A 14,851-nucleotide genomic window follows, 5' to 3' on the forward strand; every position below is an offset into this window, starting at 1 on the left:
CAACCTTGGTACGACCCTGCCTCGGTTTCCCCACTAAGGCCCTGGGAGGCTCAGACTGAGTGATGTCTAGGGGGCACTCTGGTCCTCCTTCAGTAGCCACCCACAGCCCCCTCACCCACTCGTGGCCCCCAGAGGTACGGGGTGAGTGGGGCTGAATCTGGGGTCTGTGAGGGGAAAGGAAGGGCAGAAACGGGGGTGCTCCCTGGGCGGGCCTAAACCCACAACTGGGGAAACAGGTTTGCCAGCTGATGTCAGCTCTCACTGCTGAAGGGAGGGGTGAAAGTATTGGGGGACCTACTGGCTGGGTGGCTGGCCAACTCAGGGTTTCTTAATAGCCTCTATCAGTTCAACCCCTTACCTATCTTCCCCTCCCCTGAGCACACACACAATAGGTCCCGGCAGGGCTCTGACACTTACAGCCACCAACCACTCCAACCACTCCCTGGGAGCTCAGTGCAGAGGGTGGAGACCATGTTCCGGGAGCAGGAGCAGGACCAAGCCGGCAGGAAGGCTGTGCTGGGAGGCTGGCTGGAGCTTCCTCTCCCCAGGAAACCTGGCCCCTCCCGGCTCCGGGGTTCACACTCATATCCTGGATTTGTTTGCCTGGCCCCAGGCCCCTGCCTGCCCAGGCTTCCAAGGCTACAACCAGCTAGCCTGTGCCCCACACTTCCCCAGTGAGGTGAGGAGCAGGAGGGGAAGAAGGGACTCAGCACAGGTGAATGCTGAACACCTGTGAGGGACTGACTGCTTGCAGAGCTCAGCTAGAAGGGGCAGCAGGAGGCAACCATATTGGAGGTACAGTTCTGGGAAACCACGAAACACCCTCCCCCAGCAGCATGCCACTCTGCCCAAAGACCCACCATTAACAGCCCTCAGACTCATCACCTCGTTCAAGCTCTTCACCTGATCACAGAAGAAACTCACGACCAAGAACCCACCCACGACCACGGGGACAATCAGAAGCACAATTAACATCCCTCAGACGCATCACCTCATCCAAGCCCCCCTTCACCTGGTCACAACTGAAGGAAGTGAAGACCAAGAACCTGCCCACAACCACGAGGGCAATAAGAAGCATGAGGGCCAGTGGCAAGTTTCCTCCTAAAGCTTTTCTTCATCACAAGGACCAGTCTTTGGACATAGAGAAGGAAAAGCTGGGGGGACGGGATCCAATGGAGCAGGGAAGCAGGAAACTTCTCTGGCCTGGACCAGTCATACTTGCTACCCCAGTCATACTGGCTACCCCTCTGCAGAGAACAGGCCACTCCAGGCCAGGACTGTACCAAATTTACAGATATGGAAACAGAGGCTCAGGGTGTAAACAGCATGCATCCCCTGAATCACAACAAAGATGGACTCTACTCCATGCACTGCCTCCTGCCAAATGCCTGGATTTCTCACCACCCGAGCAGGCTCAAGAAGCTATGGCCTTTATGGCCTGGATTCCTGGTCCCTGGGGCCCCAGACCTGGCCTACAGTCCCGAGAGACAGTGAGCTAGACTCTTCTCAGAGGGCCAGCTGATATGAGCATGAACTTCCCCCCAGTGCCCAGATCAGGAGCACACAATAGTCCATTGTGCCCAAGGTGCGCCTGAGCCAGGAGTGTGATGCCAGGCAGGTGCAGGGAGGAAGGTTGGTGCTGGGTGAAGGGCAGAGGGGTGTTGCCCTGGGTTCTCTCCCTGCTGTGGATACAGATGGAATGTGGGGCCCTATGTGTTCTATACAGTTTGGGGGACACCTATGTTTCTCCCATCACCTTGAGGCCACTTAAGGTAGTCAATGAGGCAGGACGAGAATCTCAGGAGAAAATGGTATCCCTCTATCCCTTTCAAACACCCCTCCCAGCTTGTCTGCATTCCCAGTCTCCACCCTCAGCATCCAGGGAGAATCTTCTTTGGGCTGGACCCCCTGTAACCTACACCCTCCTCCCCGCCTGGGGTTGGGGTGGGGCCGCCTGGGGTCAGAAACTCACCACGGTCAGTTCGCTGCAGCGGATCTGATGAGTTGACCCAAGACCGAAGTAAGGACCTCCCACCCAGCCCACTCAGACCCGTCGACCAAGACTACCCAACTGGGCGCAGCCGTCAGGAGGAGCAAGCCCAAATGCAAAGTAAGCCTCCCAACCCGGCCAGTCTCTTTCCCGCCCCCGCCGGGGCCTCAGTTTCCCCATCTGTAAGAGGCAAAGGCCGGCTTGGTCCAGGCCCCTCTCCTCCGGCACACCCAATGCTACCCAGTCCGCACCCAATAGGCTCCAGTGTGGCGCGAGGACCGATCCCCCAGGTGTAAGCGCCAGAGGCACCGGCGGGCCGGGGGCGCACACGTGCGTGCGGAGCCGGAGCAACCCCGGCTCGCGCGCAGATACGCGTCCCAGGTTGCGCCGGGCGCAGGTGCAGCAGGCGCCGGGCGCGCGGAGCTGGGGACCCGGCGGACGCGGGGCGGGGCGGGCTCACCTGCGCGTAGTAGAGCAGCCACAACTCGTAGAGCCGCTCCGAGGCGGCCATGGCCCGATCGGGCTCCGGCGCTGCAGCACGCCACCTGCCGCCACCGCCTCCTCCTCCGCGCCGCCCGCCGGTTGCCCTCGGCCAGGCCCATGGGCAGAGGGCGTCACTCCAGGGCGGAGCGGCGCGGTACTACTGGGGGAAGTAGTACTGGCCCCCGCCGCGCTCCTCCTCCTCCCGGTCGGCCGCCGCCCGGCTTCCTGCACTTCGGCGGCTGCCACCGCCGCCCCGCCCCTCCCGGGACCGAGCAGAGGGCGGGGAGCCCGGCGGGAGGAGGAGCCTGAGGTCAGGGCGGCCCGGAGGGCGCCCAGCGGCCCCGCCCCCCCAATCCGCGACCTACCAGTGCCTCGGGTAGGGCCAATCTGAGCCTTCCGGACGGGGGTCGGGGTCTGGGATTCCAGACTTGCCCCAGGTCTAGATCTGACCGAGACGCAGCCTGCCTGGCTGGAACGGCCACCATTCGTGCAAGGGACAGGCTCGCGGGCTTGGGGGAAGGGGCTGCGGGCCGCGTGTAGATGGGCAGTGTCCTTCAACAAGTCGTGAGGACAATAACCGTGACGACCACTTGTAGAACTTACCACGTGCCAGGTGCTGGTCTAAGTGCTTTATGCGGAGACCGAAGTGCCACTTTTTAAAAAATCCTATTGTTAGTGGAGCAGGATAGTGTGACAGGAGCGTGGAGCGGGGCGAGGGGATAAGAAAACAGTAGGACAAAACTCAAATAGCTCTGGGCGAGCAGTTTCCTCCACCTGTTTAGCAGTAGTCTTCACCTCGCCTGGATCCCCTCCTTCAGGAAGCCTTCCTAGAAGCTCCAAGTGGAGGCAGCCTCCACTCCAGGGTTCAGCACTTGGTTCACATCTTTTGTTTTCTTTAACTTCAAGAGGCTAAAGCGTGCCTCTGTTGTACAGGCCGAGAAACTGAAGCCCAGATGGGCCAAATGAGGACCATTTGGGCAGCATGAACAGGGACAGATGCCGGACAGTTTTCAGAACCAGTGCCACCATCACCCCTGGGCCTCTTTCTTTCCCTACTTCCCCCACACCCAGCCCCCTGAGAAGTGAGGAGGGCCCATGTTGTTGGCCAAGGGTAAGGCCCTCTATTGGGACTGCCGGGGGGGGGGGGTGCGGGGGGGTGGTTGTAGGACCCAGAGAGTTACCATCAGTTGGAGGAATTGACTAGTCTGGAGCCCACTAGACCCTGGTTGGCCAAGAGGAGACAGACTCTGTCTCCATACCCATCCTATTCTGTCCTCGTGGCTTCATGGGCATCTCCTCCACTCTGACCTTTTATCCTGCCCCATCCATCCTACTTCTGACATTTCCTGAACACTGACTACCTTTGCATTGTGTATCACCTGGATACCTGGAAGGGCACCCCACACAATGCAAGGGAGAGGGCACCAAAAGGCCCAGGTTACAGAGGTCAAAAGGGTCGTTTGTGGGCACAGGCTAAATAGGGTGGTGTGGCTCTGTTGGGAACTGGGAAGGAAGGAGTGGGTGTCCACCTGCTGTCAGACTGGGAAGGGAGACCGCAAGCAGGGAACAGCCTTGTTGAGACAAGTCACCGGTGTTGAGGGGGGGCAAGGAGGAGGGCATGGCCTCCTCTCCTCAGGAGGTGGCAGGAAGTGTGGCTCTGGGAACCAGGATAGGCTATCAGAAGATACTGACTTCAGCCAAAGAGGTCTGTCTGTTGTCGGTTGTCAGGGCATGCTAATTAACTTGGGAAAGAATACCCTGGCAGCTCCAGCTGCAGAGCGGTGCAAGGCAACACCAACTGTAAGCTTAGTTCTCAGGAACTAAGTTCAGGAAGGTCTCTTGGGGCCCCCTGGGCCCAAGTTGGGGTTTGCTCTTCTTTAAGTTAGGTTGTCTGGCTCTGGGTACTCTGCCACCCCATGAGGGGGTTCGAGGTGGGAGGGGAGCATCCTTGAACCCAGAGGGAAACGGCCATTCAGCCAAGCCCTGCTCTGCTCAGCCTCTGTCTGAGCTGAGAGCGGCCAGAGAAGGGCCCAGGGGCCCATGAACAAGTGCATCAAGGAAGCCACTGGTATCTTAAGAGGAAAGGAGAGGCAGACCACTTAATCTGGGGTCGGAATGGAGAGAGTCAGGGAAGGCTTCCTGAAGGCATTCGAGCCTTGAAGAATCAGAAGTGGACAAAGATGGGTCAGTAAAGTTCAGTCGCTCAATCGTGTCCGACTCTGCGACCCCATGGACTGCAGCACTCCAGGCCTCCCTGTCCATCACCAACTCCCGGAGTCTACTCAGAAAAAAAGATGGGTCAGCGAATTGCAAAGTGGCGCCTAGGTAAAAACCAAAGCGATCGATGCGCTCTATCCTCCTTCACTCAGGTCTGGTTGCTCTCGCCGCTTTTTTCCTAATTGGCATTGGACGAATCGAGCTTTAGAGATTTCTTTACCGGCCCCCGAAGAGTTCAGAGTCGCGAGGGAGGAAGAAGGCGGGTCCATTGGTTGGCTTTCAGGTCTTCCTGCTCTCCCATTCTCGTCCCTGGATTGGCCGTGAGAGGCTCATCTACACCTTGGACCTGCGCGCTGAGGGCCGAGAGAAGGTTGGGGGGGTTGTCTGTGGGCAAGATGGCGGCGACTGCGGCCGGTGTGGGCCGATTAGAGGAAGAGGCGTTGCGGCGAAAGGAACGGCTGAAGGCCCTACGGGAGAAAACCGGACGCAAGGTGAGGAGTGCCCTGTGAGGGCCGTGGCTGAGGTAGCTAACGTTTGGATCCGCCATAGCGACGAGAGGGCAGGGGGCTGCTGGGAAAAGGCAACGGCCGAGGTCACGCATGCGCGCTATTCGAACATGCGCACTGCGTCTGTGCCCACCCAGTCAGTCTGGGTTTGCTAGAGCCGTTGCAGTCTAACGCCGGTGCTGTCGCGCATGCGTAGCGACGGGTAGGGCAGTGGTCGTCGCTCCGCAGTCCCTTTGGCTCGTGTGTTTTCCGTATGGGTCTCCAGGGCCACTACGAGTTTCGCATGGTCGTTGACTTAGGCGTGGTTTGTTCGCGTCTGAGCACGCTGAATCTTCGTTTTCTCATGACCATCCGGCCTGTGTGCTAGAGCGCTCGGAGAAGGCAGTACGGACTGTCTTGAGTACAGAAACCCAACGAGAAAGACCCATTTCTAGATTAGGGTAGACTTCACGGAAAGAGCCTGTTTACCAGGCTCTTCTTTGGGGCTGGACCTTCTAGTCCTACTGGTTGCTAGACTTGGAAGCGTTTTTCCTGGGTCTTGTTTGACTCCAAAATGGCCTGATTCTGTTTCTACTTTGTTCATCTTTCGGAAGTAATCGAGGGGAAGGAGAACTCTGAGGCTCACTGCTTCTGTGCGAACCCTGGACCTGTCACTTGGGGTTGTGGGATGTGGGACAAATTGCTTCATCTCAGTGAGCCTCGGTTTCTTCATGTCTCCAGTGGAGGATAACAACCCCCAAACGTTCGTTCTCAGTGGGTTATTTTGCGATCTAACAGGATACTCTTGTTAGATTATCTATATGCAAGATCCCTGGAGACTGTAGAGTACAGAGGATGAACGTTGTTCATTCTGCTGTGTTTGGATGGGCAAAAACTTTGTCAAGTGTGCAAAATCCAAAGGATGTTAAATATCTAGCCCTGCAAGGAATTTGGGGAAAACAGGGAGGCCATTTTCCAACTAAAAAAAAAAGTCAGGCAGGTCCTTTTGGTTTGTTACTTTTCTGCACGGCTCTCTGATGTCCTGCTAGGAAAGAGGAAGGGGAAGTAATAGAGAGTGAAAGCCAGCAGAATTGCCTTCTGTTTTTATTGGCAACTTTTCGGTCCTGTCAGACAGTCATCTCTGCAAACTGCCATGGCCTAGGGATGCTCACGACCTCAACCTTATAAACAGTAGCTAGTCGACTGGAGCTGTTAGCTTGGATTAAGGGCCCAAATGATTGGAATTGGGTTTGAGGGCAGAATACAAAGAACAAAACAGCATCCTCAGTGCCCCTTGCAATGGGAAGGAGGCCCAGACTATCAGAAAACTGGCCTTTTAAAAAACTATATATCTATTTTTGGCTGTGCTGGGTCTTTGTTGCTGAGCGGGCTTATCTCTAGCAGCAGCGAGCAGGAGCTACTCTAGTTGTGGTGCGCGGGGCTTGTCTTTGAGGTGGCTTTTCGTGTTGTGGAGCTCTGGGATACAGGCACAATAGTTGTGGCACCCAGGCTTAAGTTGCTCTGCAGCATGTGGGATCTTCCCAGATCAGAGATCGAACCTGTGTCTTTTGCACTGGCAGGCGAATTCTTTACCACTGAGCCACCAGGGAAGTCCAAAACTTGGCTTTTAAGAGGGATTCTTTCAATGGGCTGAAAATATGAACCTAATTTTTTCCCTTTACTTTAAAAAAAAAATTGTGTAGAATATGCATAAACACAAAATTTACCATTTTAAGTGTACAAATCAGTGTCATTAAGGACAGTCACAATGTTATATAACTATACCACTATTTTCAGCACTTTTTCATCATCCCAAATGGAAATCTGTGCCCATTAAACAATAAATCTCTTTCCCCTGTCTCCTCAGCTCCTGACAACCACCATTCTTTCTGTTTCTTGACTATTCTAGGTATCATATACGTAGAATCATGTAGTGCTTGTCTCTCTGTCAGTGGCTTATTCATTCAGCATAATGTTGTCAGGGTTCATCCATGTTGTAGCGTGTGTCAGGATCTGTTAGTGGGCAGTTGGATTGCTTCTAGGTTTTAGCTGTTGTAAGTATGTAGTGGGTATATAGATATCTATTTGGGTCCCTGTTTTCAGTTTTTTGCATTTATATCCAGTAGTATGTGGGGATCCTTCAGTAATTCTGTGTTTAATTTTTTGAGGAACTGCTGTGTTTTCCATAGCAGCCACATCATTTTACATTCCCAACGGCAGTGCTGAAGGATTCCAGTTTCTCCACGTCCTTGCCAACACGTGTTATTTTATGTTTTGTTGATTATATACATACTAATTGTGGTTGTAGTTTTGATTTGCATTTCTCTGATGATTAGTGATATTGAACATCTTCTCATGTGCCTGTGGCCATTTGTGTGGTTTTTTTTTTTTTTGAGAGGTGTTTATTCAATGCTTTCCCCATTTTTTTTTTTTCTTTTTGCTGTTGCTTTGCTCATTTTTTAATTGGGTTTTGACTGTAGTTGTTGAGTTGTAGGAGTTCTTCATGTGTTCTAGATACTAAGCCTGTAAAAGATAGGTGATTTGCAAATATTTTCTCCCACTCCCAAGGTTGTATTTTTACTTTCTGATAATGTCTTTTGATGCACAAAGTTTTAAATTTTGATGGTCATTTTACCTTTTTCTTTTTCTGTTGTTGAGACTGCTTTTGGTATCGCACCTAATAAACCCTTGTCAAATAGAAGATCATGAAGCTTTTCCTCTGTGTTTTTTTCTAAGTTTTATAGTTTTAGCTCTTTCAATTAGGTCTTTGATCCATTTCACGTTAATATTTGTATATGGTATAATGAACATTCTTTTGCATGTGAAGGTCCTACTTTCCCAGTACCATTTGTTGAAAATACTGTCCTTTCTCTATTGAATGTTCTTTGTACCCTTGTTGAAAATCATTTAACCATATATGCAAGGGTTTATTTCTGGTCTCTCTCTCCTGTCCCATTGGTCTTTTGTTTGTCATTAGGCCTGTATCACATTGTTTTGATTACTGTAGCTTTGTAGTAAGTTTTGAAATCAAGAAGAATAAGTTCTCCAACTTTCTCTTTCAAGATTCTTTTGGCTATTTGGGATTCTTTGAGACTCCATATGAATTTACTTTTATTTTTTCTGTTTGTGCAAAAAGCACCATTGAGATTTTGATATGGATTGCCCTGAATCTGTAGATCATTTTGAGGAGTATTGCCATCCTAACAGTATTGTCTTCCAGTTCATGAGCATGGGATGTCTTTATGTTTATTTAAGTTTTTCATTCCTCTCAGCAGTACTCCTTAGTTTACTGTCAAGTCTTCAGCCTTGTTGGTAAATTGGTATTGGTGTTCCTCAGTATTTTATTCTTTCTTGTGCTGTTGTAAATGGGATTGTTATCTTAAATTCCTTTCAGATTGCTCATTGCCAGAATTGCTGCTGATTTTAATCAGTTGATTTTGTATCCTGGAACTTTGCTGAATTTGTTATTTTTCCTGAGTTGTTTTTATTTTTATTCTTGTTTGTTTTTATCTGGGTGGGTTGTTTGTCTGTTTTGGTGGACTCTTTAGGGTTTTGTGCATATAAGATCATGTCATCATTGAACATCCTTTTTTGGCAGCTAGGAGCTCTTGATTATTCCACTTATATAGGCCTTTTCCTGCTTACAAAGGGAAGTTAGAATTTTAAGTTGATGCTTCAGTTTCCACACAGTGCTGTCAATGGTGCAGCAGTGGTAGGCGATGAAATATTGTTTGGTTTGTTTAAACATGGGTTATTAGAGCTAGTACTCCATTCGTTCAGCAGATGTCTACTGAGCACTCACTGTGCACCGGTCATTCAGACGCTGGAGGTGCCGCAGTGAACCAAGCACACAGAATCCTGTGCCCCAGGCAGCTTCCAGTTAGCTGGGGGAACACACGGTCAAGCCAAATGTATCTCGTGTTACATGGAGGTGGTGTCAGGAAGGAAAGGAAAGAAGGAAAAAGAGATGGGGCGTAGGTGGTGCTCCTGTATTACTCAGTAGCTCTGGCAGTTTAACTTCTTTATTAAAGGCAACAGTGTTTTCAGATTTAACATGGTTAATGATACCACCTGCCTGGCTTATCTTATCTGGTGTTGATGACAACCTTGAGAAGAAGGAAGAAGGAGGGCTAATTTGTAGGTAGAAGCACTGAGACCAATAAAGGTGAGGGAGTTTTATTTGTCACATAACGAGGAGGTACCCTAGGTGAGCACTGGGGTTAGGAGGGACCACGAGAACAGGGGGTGGCTGTCTTTGCTCACCAAATTGGACTGGTTTCTCTGAGGCAGGGTGGGGCAAGTTGAGAAACCTTCGTATATATTTTGTGATTCCTTGAGGTCTTATGAATTACATCCCCCCGAAAACATGAAATTAAAAGACGCTTACTCCTTGGAAGGAAGGTTATGGCAAACCTAGATAGCATATTTAAAAGCAGAGACATTACTTTGCCAACAAAAGTCCGTCTAGTCAAGGCTATGGTTTTTCCAGTGGTCATGTATGGATGTGAGAGTTGGACGGTGAAGAAAGCTGAGCGCCACAGAATTGATGCTTTTGAACTGTGGTGTTGGAGAAGACTCTTGAGAGTCCCTTGGACTGCAAGGAGATCCAATCATGCCATCCTAAAAGAGATCAATCCTGGGTGTTCATTGGAAGGACTGATGTTGAAGCTGAAACTCCAATACTTTGGCCACGTCATGCAAAGAGCTGACTCATTGGCAACGACCCTAATGCTGGGTAGGATTGGGGGCGGGAGGAGAAGGGGACGACAGAGGATGAGATGGTTGGATGGCATCACTGACTCGATGGACATGGGTTTGGGTAGACTCCAGGAGTTGGTGATGGACAGAGAGGCCTGGCGTGCTGCAGTTCATGGGGTAGCAAAGAGTCGGACATGACTGAGCGACTGAACTGAACTGAAAAACAACAGTGGCAAAAGAGTATAGACCTCAATCCAAGCTGCCCACATACCTTAATCTTTTCTGATTAAGACCTTAACTAGTCCTGATTCTGACCCTTCTTCACACCAACAAGGATGGATGTGGCCTTACTTGCCACAGTTCTTTTTCTTTTTTTTAATATACTTTTTTATTTTGGCAAAATCTATGTGACCTAAAATTTGCCATTTAACTGTTTTTCATTGGCATTAAATATATTCACAAATGTTATGCAACCATCACCACTATTTCTACAACATTTTCATCACTCTAAACAGAAACTCTGCAGCCATTAAGCAATAACTCCCCATTCCTCTCTTACCCCAGCCCCTTGTAGCCGCTAACCTACTTTCTGTCTCTCTGAATTTATCTAATGTAAATACCTCATATAGAAAGAAATCTTTCAGTATTTGTTCTTTTGTATTTGGCTTATTTCACTTAGTGAAATAATGCTTGTAATTCTGGGTCCATCCATTCTAGTATGTAACAGTTTCATTCCTTTTAAAAGCTGAATAATATTCCGTTATATATATATATGTACACACACACTCACATTATATATATATATATACACACACACAACACATTTTGTTGAGTCATCTGTTCATGGACACCCTTTGACAGTTGTGATTAATACTGCCATTGGTATATTGGTGTACTTTTTGGTGTATGAATCGTTGAGTCCCTGTTTTTACTACTTCTGAGTATATATCTAAGGAGTGGAATTGCTTGTAATTCTGTGTTTAACTTTTTGAGAAACCGCCAAACTGTTTCCCACAGCATCTGTATCATTTTCCACTACCACCTGCAATGCATGAGGGTTCCAACTTCTCTACATACTTGCCAAGACTTGTGATGTTCCTTTAAAAAAAAAATTCTAGCTCTCCTGGTAGGTGTGAAGTGGTGTCTCATTGTGGTTTAGGTTTGCATTTCCCTAATGATTATTGCTGTTTAGCACCTTTTTATGATTTTCCATTTGTGTATGTTCTTTGGAGAAAAATCTATTCATGTCCTTTGCCCGTTTTTAATTGGGTGGTTTGTCTTTCTGCTGTTGAGTTGTGGTTGATTTCTTTACATACTCTGGATATTAAACTGTGGTCAGATATGGGATTTGCAAGTGTTTTCTCCCATTCTGTGGGTTGTCTTTTATTGGTAGTGTATTGGTACTTTATTGGTAGTGTCTTTTGATGCACGATAGTTCTTAAAATTTTGATTAATGCCGATTTATCTTTTCTTACCTTTTGTTATCTGTGGTTTTAGTGTCATATTTAATCTTCACAGTTCTTGAGTGACGTTATTGTTGGGGTAGATGCCTGGGAAAAAGATAGTCAAGGGTCTACAGTCAAAGTTAATTTTCCAGCCCACAGTCATTTCCTGTGGGACCTGTGAGTGGGGAGGAAGTATGGCCTGCCTGCTGCTGGCAGATAGGAAGCAAGGGGTCTCCTCACCCAGAGAGGAAGTGGTGCCCCGCTTTTATCGTTCATTCCTCTGATGTGAGGACGAGGCCGCCATGGGGCAGACTCCAGGGTTGAGCACTGCCTCAGCCTGTTGATGGAGAGTGCCTGTGTGCCCTGTGGGGGTGGCTCCCTGCTGGCCCCCTAGACTCAGTGGCAGGTCCTTCATTGATACCATCTGTGCACATGGTTTTGCTGAAGGCATCATGGTTTCAGGCATGAGGTTGATTTTCCTCATGGTGTATCTTCTGTTCCTCCCTCACAAGACTGTAAACTCATAATGTAGTGTCATCTGGAGGAATGCATCCTGAGAGTGTGACAGACGGACTCAAGGTTCAAGTCACAGAATTTCCGTGTATTATTCAGTAGTAAAGCTCCATCATGGTTGTGCAACTCAGCAGTTTTCCAGAGTGCTTCCTTGCTAGCCCACCTGATGCCACTGATTTGAGGAAGGGCAAGACAAGAAGGGGTTCAGAGGTGCTAGGGTGCCCAAGATCATGGAGCCTAAGTAACTCTGCTGGATTCTAGCCCAAGCAAGACCCTCTGCTAGAGGGGGCTTTTATTCAGGGGCAGCCTCACTTGTAGTAGCATCCTGCAAGTCAGCCAGTCCAGGGTGACAGGTGGAAAGACCACATACAATATTCGACTGTGCTCCTGGGGTTCCTGGGAAAGCCAAGCTGGCTCCAGGGACACTTCACGGGAAGGCAGAGTGGAACATGAGCTGAGTCGTGATGGATGGGACTGAGGATGGAGTGTTAAAGTAGCTGGAAAGGAATGTTCCAGGGGAACAGTTCAGAGATGGGGACATTCAGGGGTACAGAGAGGCCAGCAGGGGATGCTCCAGAGGGTTTGACAGCACACAGTTGGCAGGAATGAGGTCTAAAAGTGCCGCTGGGCAGTCTGGTGGCCAAGTTCTACAGGAGCCAGGGCTTCCTGCTGGGAGGGTGGCCAGCCTTCCCTGGGCACATATTTCTGTATTGTAGTATTGGAACCTCATTTCTTGATGCTCATCCAGAAGTTCCAAGCCAGGTGAGTAGGTGAACAGTTCAAGGCTGTCGATGAAGCTCTGTGTCATTCTCTTCCGTGCTGGCCACCAGGGCACCATGAGGCCACTTTCTTCTCTGATCTTGTCCTCAGCAGCAGCCAGATGGAGGCTTCCAAAAGTGATTCAGTTGGCACAAACATTCGCCCCTTGGCTGTTGGCTCTTCTGACATTTGGCCTGGATTGGACTGTCTCTTTCTGCCCTGAGACTTGGAGACTGGTTGTCTGCTCAGCTAGCCCCTCAGGGATTGGGTGTGACCTCAGGGCCAAGGTCTCGCTGTCAGCTTTCAGGTTCAACAGCAGTTCCTGTTTTTTGCTCTAGAGACCAGAGCAGTGCTGTTCAGTGTTCTCCATACAATCTGTGCTGTCTAGTGCTGTAGCCGCAAGCCACATGTGGCTCTTGAACCCTTAAAATGTGATTGACACGTTAATTTTATTCCATGGGCTTCCCTGGTGGCTCAGCGGAAAAGAATTCTCCTGCAATGCAGGAATTGCAGGAAACCCAGGTTCGATCCTTGAGTTGGGAAGATCCCTTGGAGGAGGGCATGGCAACCCCCGCTCCAGTATTCTTGTCTGGAGAATCCAATGGACAGAGGAGCCTGGTGGGCTACAGTCCATGGGGTCGCAAAGAGTCAGACACAACTGAAGCGTCTTAGCCCGCACGCAAATTAATTTATATTTGGACAGCCATCCTTAACATATGACTGCCTTATAGAACAGTGCATCTCTGGAGGGCTTGCTCCATCTCATCCAGCTCATAAGAGACTGTGTCTCACCTGAACTCCCATTTATTAAGAACCAAGAGGGAGAGGGCAGATGGCAACCCAGGTGACCATCACGTCAGCCTTGGGGGCCTAGAGTTGGGGCAGAGGGCTTCAAAGTTGTCAGTCTTTGTGGCCGGTGTCTCCAGCTGATGTATATTCCTAACCTTTTGAGTGTGCGCCCAGTGGAGTTGAATGCTGACCGTTCGGGGGTACAGATGTGATCTTCACACTCATGTGGAGAGTGGAAGCAATGCCAAGGCAGAGGGGAGCAGGTTGAAACTCTCTGACTTGGGTGCTGTGGGTAAAGTCCTAGCCAGTGTGGGGTGAGGGCATAAGAGGGAGCTGGAGGGAAGGGCTCGCATGGGTTGTGGGCGGCAGAGGGTGGCAGCAAGCGAGGAATGGTGGAGGAGAGTCCAGCGAGCTGGGGCGGCCGGGGGAGTCCGACTTGTCCGTGACCTGCTCATCTCTCAGGAAGCTGTCTCTGTCCCCACCCTGTGTGGCCACATCCCCATGCCCAGCAGCCTGATTGCAAAGTTACTTGAGGCAGTCATGTCTCCTGGGTTGACAGCCTTTTGCAGGTTGGCAGACCCAACATTTACATGACTGCTTATAGGGTCTCATGATTTGTTCGTTCCTGAAGCAGTCCTTTAAGATAGACGTTGATTACTCCCTATTTAATAGATCAGGAAACCTGGGGCTGTAGGGACGTCTCATGTCTGTGCTTTGTCATGTTGTCAATCCTGGGTGGTCCCTTAAGCTCTGGCCCTGTGTCCCTCTCCACTCCTCACCCCCAGGAGCTTGGGAACAGGTGGCCCTGAAGAAGAAGTCACCTTCCCATCACGTACAGAAATTGCCACCAGGTTGCCTGGAGGGATCCGCAAGACATAGCAGAGAGCATGTGCTTTGTGTGTAGACTATCCGGTTCAAATCTCAGCTGTACTCATCACCTCTTTGGGATGAGAGCAAATCTTTAAAGCTCTAGGCCTCCCTATCTCTGTAAAATCCAGACCTCCTCAGTAGCCAGGAGCACAGAGAAGGGGTCCGAGAAGGGTCCAGCTCAAGGTCTTGCACATGGGCCTTTTATCAACGTGGGTGTCTGTCCTGTCTCCACTGCCCTCCTGGAAGCGGGAGGTCAGGTGGTCCTCCAGCCCTCTCTGCTGGGTGACGGTGGGTGGAGCCCACCCTGTTTCCAGCGGAAGCAAAGAGGACATCCTCCTGGTCTCCTGACTTTACTCAGCCCAGCCCTGATTCCTTGAAGGTATCAATAGAATTCACTTTTAGTGCAGAAGGTTTAGATTAACCTAAAAAAGAAAAAGTGAATTTTCAGAGCTGCAACCTAGATAAGGTGTGCAGTACCCGTTCATCCTAAGGACCAATGTTCACTTCCCCACCTCTGCTCGGACCCCGAGGTCTTAGAGGCCAGTGAAAGGGAGAACCTCCTGGGTGGGTGGTTTGGGCTTCCCACACAGACACCTGTTGAT

The 14,851-nt window shown here is 50.1% G+C and overlaps 2 protein-coding genes across 4 annotated transcripts in view; one reads left to right on the plus strand and one right to left on the minus strand.

The window, feature by feature from the left end:
* Window positions 1–5,097, minus strand: part of NBEAL2 (neurobeachin like 2) — a 32,859-nt gene extending 27,762 nt beyond the window's left edge. Inside the window, exon 1 of one of the 2 annotated variants that reach the window (XM_081525871.1) lies at window positions 4,911–5,097. Coding sequence is in view for 1 of the 2 variants with exons in the window: in XM_081525869.1 (XP_081381995.1) it covers window positions 2,451–2,501 (51 nt within the window). In the remaining variant the exon portion in view is untranslated. Of the gene's footprint in view, window positions 1–2,450; window positions 2,734–4,910 lie in introns of those variants that run through there. The other variant, XM_081525869.1, reaches the window with a different exon arrangement.
* CCDC12 (coiled-coil domain containing 12) overlaps window positions 5,079–14,851 on the plus strand; it is a 39,079-nt gene continuing 29,306 nt past the window's right edge. For both annotated transcript variants that reach the window (XM_081525900.1, XM_081525901.1), the window contains exon 1: window positions 5,079–5,181. In XM_081525900.1, coding sequence (XP_081382026.1) covers window positions 5,086–5,181 — 96 coding nt within the window. In that variant the 5' untranslated portion in view covers window positions 5,079–5,085. The remainder of the gene's footprint in view (window positions 5,182–14,851) is intronic.

The sequence above is a fragment of the Giraffa tippelskirchi genome, chromosome 9 (genome assembly GCF_054371585.1).
Source record: "Giraffa tippelskirchi isolate mGirTip1 chromosome 9, T2T-mGirTip1v1.2.pri, whole genome shotgun sequence".
Lineage (NCBI taxonomy): Eukaryota > Metazoa > Chordata > Mammalia > Artiodactyla > Giraffidae > Giraffa > Giraffa tippelskirchi.